The sequence below is a fragment of the Cryptomeria japonica genome, chromosome 1, assembly GCF_030272615.1.
Source record: "Cryptomeria japonica chromosome 1, Sugi_1.0, whole genome shotgun sequence".
NCBI lineage: Eukaryota > Viridiplantae > Streptophyta > Pinopsida > Cupressales > Cupressaceae > Cryptomeria > Cryptomeria japonica.
The window spans coordinates 604277801-604283868 of record NC_081405.1 but is presented as its reverse complement, the minus strand read 5'-3'; the positions used below and the strand labels follow the sequence as shown (position 1 = coordinate 604283868).

The following is a 6068-nucleotide window of genomic DNA, read 5'->3' as shown; positions in this document are numbered from 1 at the left end:
AAACTTGATGACATTTATATCCTTAAGAAAACAAAATTATTATTATTAGTTAATCAAAAAATTTAAAATTAGATAAAAACTTTTATAATATTTTATAAAGCAAAGATAAATAAAACAATTAAACATTAAAAATATTGATTTAAAATTTCTGATGGAGGCAATAAAATATTATACTTAAAAACATATTTTTTGTAAAATAAATTTATATTTTGAAATATTCAAATATAATAGTCAAATCGAATATTAAAAATACATAAATGGCTACCAGAGTATATAAAAGTTTCCGAACCACGTGCTTACAGAAAAAAAACACACACATATATATGACACAGTTTTAAACTCCATTTTAGCTGAGATTGTAGATGAAAATGGATTATTTTAGTTTCAGCACTCAACTGGTTTCCCTTTCATCCGTGGATGAAAATGATGTGTCGCTATTTCGATGGTCGAATTCTTTGTCCGATGTCAATAAACTCTGCACCGATGGGTGCCCTTCTAAATTGCCGTATGATGCGCCATACACTATCCTTTCCAGTATGCCCTCCACCTCTCTCATTGTTGGCCTTTCCCCCGGACTATATCTCGTGCATTGCAGCCCCAATCCAATCAAACTAGTTAACCAACTGTCCTGCTCTTTTGATTCACCTTGCACTTCTCTGTCCAAAACCTTGTCCAGAGCTTTAGGAAACGCTGCTCTCACCCAACTGGGCAAAGTTCTGTTTCCAGTAAACATATCATCAGTGGGCCGCCTCCTTGTCACCATTTCAAGGATGACCACTCCAAAACTGTAAACATCGCTCTTGGTCGTCACTTGTGCCCCCAATCCATATTCTATAATAGTTCATTGTTCTTATTAAAAAAGACATTCATAATGTAACATAAGAAAATATTAAAGATAAACATAAGAAAACCTACCACAGATTTTAGATTTCCATTTTACTAAGAAATTTACCTGGAGCAAGATAGCCTACTGTTCCCTTCAATCTAGATGTGCTGCTGTTTGCAGAATCGGTGGAAGTCATTAGACAGGCAATGCCAAAATCAGCAACATGGGCTGTCATGTTCTCATCCATCAAAACATTTGATGGTTTCAGGTCACAGTGAACAACGGGAGGAGAACAATCATGGTGTAAATATGCCAAAGCGTGCGCCACATCTAGTGCAATGTTCAATCTCATCTCTAAACTCAATCTGCAATCCTGGTGCAGCTGTTGTTCGAGGCTTCCCTTTGACATGAACTGGAGTACCAGAGCTCTGAATCCTGGTGTTGAGCAACAGGACAAGACTTTGACCAGATTGCGGTGCCTGATTTTTCTCAGTATTCTGCATTCTTTGTAGAAATTCCTGTATGAATTTGGAGGGTCCTGATCGAATACCTTAACAGCCACCAATGTATTATCAGATAGCAGTCCTCGATAAACCGACCCGAAGCTACCCGCCCATAGCAAATTAGCGGCATTAAATCCTTCCGTTGCACTGTGAAGCTCCTGGTTAGAAATTTGCTTCAAACCTCTTCCCAGTAAACTATTTTTGAATGGTTCTCTTTTGTTCTTTCTGAAAAGGATGTAAAATACACCCAAAATGCAACACAATGCCACAACTGTACCAATTGAAACAAGCATGACAAACTTCCAATTAAATCCATTGGAACGGATCGCGGCAGAGCCTGTGCAATTTGGTAAATTCAACCAGCCAGAGACTGCACATAATCTAGGATTTCTCAAAAATGATGTTGTACTTAGATTTCTGAAAGCTCCTTGATTGGGTACTAATCCATTCAAGTTGTTGTAGGAGAAATTCAGCAGGCGGAGCAAAGAGAGATTTGCAATAGTGTGTGGCACTGGTCCTAATAGATTATTGAAGGACAAGTCAATGACTTCAAGGCTTTTGAGCTGTCCTATTGATGTTGGAACTATTTCATTCAATTGATTTTTGCTGAAATTTAGGTATTGCAGTTCCACACAACTGCCAATGTCGCCAGGGATGGGTCCTGAGAGTTCATTAGCAGAGATATCTATGGCTTGAATAAGTTGCATTACTCCCAGTGAAGGCAATCTTCCTGTCAATGAATTGTGTGAAAAGTTGAGGTAGAAGGCCAGTGAATGGAAGTTTGAGATCTCCATTGGGATATTTCCAATGAGGCTGTTGTATGAAAGGTCAATCATCTCCAGACGAAAACATTGTCCAATTGCATCTGGTATCCTTCCTGTTAGGTCATTACAACTGATGTCCAGTTTCCTTAGTTGTTGTAAACTGCCAATTGATGAAGGAATTTCTCCAGAGATATTATTTAGCCCTAGCCATAGATATGCTAAATTTATCAGCTTGCTAAACTCCGGTGGAATGCTGCCCTGCAACTTGTTGGAGCTCAAGTCCAACCATTGTAGATTCTTCAGACGGCTTACTGCTTTCTGAATTTCGCCAGTTACATTGTTCTTGCCGAGAGAAAGAATGGTCAACGCAGTAAGGTTGCCGATTTCTTCCAGTATATTGCCAGTGAAATTGTTGAAACTCAAGTACAGTTCTGATAAAGAGGGAGGAAGTTTTCCTATGCCCCCTGACAAAGTGCCACTGAAATGGTTTTGAGAGACATCGAGACCTCTGAGATGGGAGCAGTTGGTAAGAGTATCAAAAACAGATGTTTTCGCAGAACTTCCACTTGACAAATTATTTCCACCCAGATACAATATTTCCAGAGCAGTTAGCATTCCCAAATCTTGGGGCACCACACCACTGAGCCGATTGCCGCCGAGATCAACAATTGAGAGCTGAGAACAGTTACCCAAAGACTTTGGGATTTCCCCACTTAATAGATTTCCTCCCGCACAAAACCTCTGTAAGTTAGTGAGCTTCAAGCCAAAATCTATCGGAATGGAGCCCTCAAATCTGTTGAGTACGAGATTAACCACCTGTAGTTGTGTACAATTTAAGAGAAAAGGAAAAACAATTCCGTGGAAGCGGTTAACACCAAGCCCAAGTGATTGTAGGCGATTCAGCAACCCCAACTCTCGGGGTATCACTCCACTCAAATTGTTATAGCCTGTGCGAAAAATATAAAGCGCCGAACAATTCCATATTGATTTAGGGAGGGTGCCGCTTAGATTATTGCGGTGCATGGAAATCTCTTGCAACTTGGGCAGATTATAGCCTATATCCTCTGGAATTGGTCCCTCAAGCATATTCCTGCTCAGCAACAAGTAACGCAATCTTGTGCAGTTACTTAGATACTTGGGAATTTCTCCTGAAAACCGATTTCCTTCCAGGTTCAGTACTCTTAGAGCCCTGAGAGCACCGAGTTTAGAGGGAATACGTCCGGTCAGAAGGTTCCAACCAAGGTCTAAGGTTTTGAGCGCAGAACAATTCTCCAGCTCTTGTGGGATGACACCTGTCAAATTATTTGAACCAAGCACGAGTCTTTCTAGGTTGTGCAGCAAACTCAGCTCTGCGGGAATGGGGCCAGACAAATAATTATTTGAGAGGTCGAGAGTTGTAAGAAAAGACATGTTGCCCATGTGAGGGGGAATCTGGACATTAAGTCGCTTGTATTTGAGAACCACACTCTCAACCCGTTCTTTTTCATTACAGTTTATTCCAGTCCAATTGCAAACATAATTTCCAGCTACCCAATTAGATAGAGAAAAGGTTGGATCTATTTTCACAGACATTTTTAATTGGAGCAAAGCTTGTGCGTCAGTCTGCATTCGCTGTTGAAAATCATTGAATGAAAGTGCGGTCAACACGAAAGTAAAGAAGAGGAGGAAAAAGATGAACCGACCTTTACAATTCATGCGCTCTTGCAATCCCATCGTGGTGTCTGATAGTGCGAATGCAAATGTAAATGCAAATGAAATAATCCGCCTTTTCAGATGGCAAGGGAGAAATAGCTGAGATAAACGTGAAAAGTGTGGAAGATGAGATGAGGATATTTTATTTTTAGAGTTTTGAAAGTGTAATTTCTAGATTCTAAAATAAAATTGTTCAATTAGATGTTTTTTATATATATAAATTTGATATTTTTTAAATTTTAATATCTTTGTTTAAAAGTTATTTTGATTAAAAAATTAGAAATTGAATAATGAAAAATGTTATAAATTTATATTAAAATTTATTATTAAATTGTAAGAAAATTGATACAAGAAAGGAATATTGTTATTCACTTTCAAATTTGATTTTCAATATTAAATAAATAAATATGTAAGATATTATGGTTGTTATGATTTCATTAGTATTTTGGTCATTAATTTTATAATACACTGCAATAAACTTTCAAAAAAAATCATTCAAAAATTCTAATTCACTAAGTATATTTAGAAAGAAGCATATACTTTTTGCGAAACACCTGCTCATGATTCTTCAATACTATGATAGTTTTCTAGATAAAATGTTAAAAACATACACTAGAATTGTCACAAATATTTATTACAATACAAATATAACCATAAATACCACTCATTATTATCTTCAAATGCTAATATATCAATATACCACATTGTTACATCTATTGTACAGCTATGGAAATTTTATACAAGACATTAAGGAGAGAAAAAAAAAGAAAAAGTTAGACTAGCTTTTTAGCTTGAATCTTGGTAAAATCCCTTGATCCATTCAACATTTATTGACTAGATTGATTACAAGTCAATAAAAAAGCTAAAGGTCTACATTTCGCTTTATTAATTCAATACTTTTATACAAAACTTAGCTCTCGTTGAAGTGTACAGAAAATGACTCATTGAAGCCAAAGTAGGCTGAATTCATGATTAAAATTTATATTATTAAATGGGAGTCAATCCCACCCATTTAATTTTAAATCAACTTCAAAACTGCATCTATGGTTTCGAACCAGAGTTGGAATCCCAGCATCAAATAATATTGAAAAAGACAAATGAAAAATGTTTAGGTCAATGTAAAGCGGCACTTGACCTGTGAAAGGCATGGTGGAGTATAACACAATTTTCTGAACCCAGCACACCCATCTACACAAAAATAAAAAACAAAGCAAATAATACCTCGAAAACAAAGCATGAAAAAAAACCAATTCCATATACTTTTGTAAACAACTGTTCACAGAAAATGAGAACAAACCTGGTAGAAAGTGAGATTGCTACCATATTTCCAGCCAGTTGAGCAACTCTTTGAATAGCTTCTTCACATGAATTGTCCAGATTATCAATCACAGCCACCCAACAACAATTGCAAAGTAGTGTGACTTCCAATATAACTTGCACAGCCAGTCACAAGAATACTCTTGCTCTTATCTGAACTTCACTAATTCCGTCCATTTTTCAGCTTTGGCATGTGGATGATCTGGCACCCATTTCTTGCACTTAAAAATGTCCTGCTCTCTTATTTTAAAATTTGGTTAATAGTAGATACTAAAGCCACATTTGTTTGTACACAGCTCTCTACAAATTTTAAAAGTGAAGCTTGCCGGTGACTTCGTTGTCACGGCTTCAACTCTATAATTATTAGCTAACCCAGGTCCCACATTGGCGTTGGTGGCAAATTAAAGATTTGAGCTAATGAGCAGATGTTCTCTAGGTGTGAGCAAAAGGGACAAACTTCGAGCTAATTTTTTTAAAGTGTTGTATTAAAAATGAGAGCCGTGCACAAGTGAAACTTGACGGTGACTTCATTGACTGGGCTTCAACACGAATAAGGATACCCACGGCTATAATTAGCCGATAGGCTTCTTTAAAAGTGGAGTTTCTAGTCCACAAACGGGGCCCTGGAAACCATGCAAAAATCTTCTTGTTTCATGTCAATCAGAAGAAACTTTCATCTTGTTGTTATATCACACCTGAAAACAATTCTTAACTCGTATAACTTTGTTTCAATTTCATTTTTATTATATAATTTTTTATTGAAATATTATTATATCATTTCACAGATCTAACAAGGCTGTCTTTTCTTATATACTAGGTTCTCTTATCTCGAACTTCCATTTTTTTCGCATGTGTAATTAACATTGAGGCACTCATTATAATTGAAATGACACTAGGTAACAAAGATTGAATTTTTATACAATTTATAGATTTTATAGAGGTGAGGAGAGGACAATTGAGCATCCT

At 36.6% G+C, this 6068-nt stretch overlaps 1 protein-coding gene across 1 annotated transcript; it reads right to left on the bottom strand.

Annotated features, from left to right (window-relative positions):
• Nucleotides 1-391: 391 nt before the first annotated feature.
• On the bottom strand, nucleotides 392-3806 carry LOC131048123 (putative leucine-rich repeat receptor-like serine/threonine-protein kinase At2g24130). The gene is made up of 2 exons (XM_059211273.1): nucleotides 953-3806; nucleotides 392-831 (listed from the first exon to the last, which is right to left on the bottom strand). Exons 1-2 carry the CDS (start codon nucleotides 3804-3806, stop codon nucleotides 392-394), a joined length of 3294 nt encoding a protein of 1097 aa, XP_059067256.1.
• Nucleotides 3807-6068: the final 2262 nt, after the last annotated feature.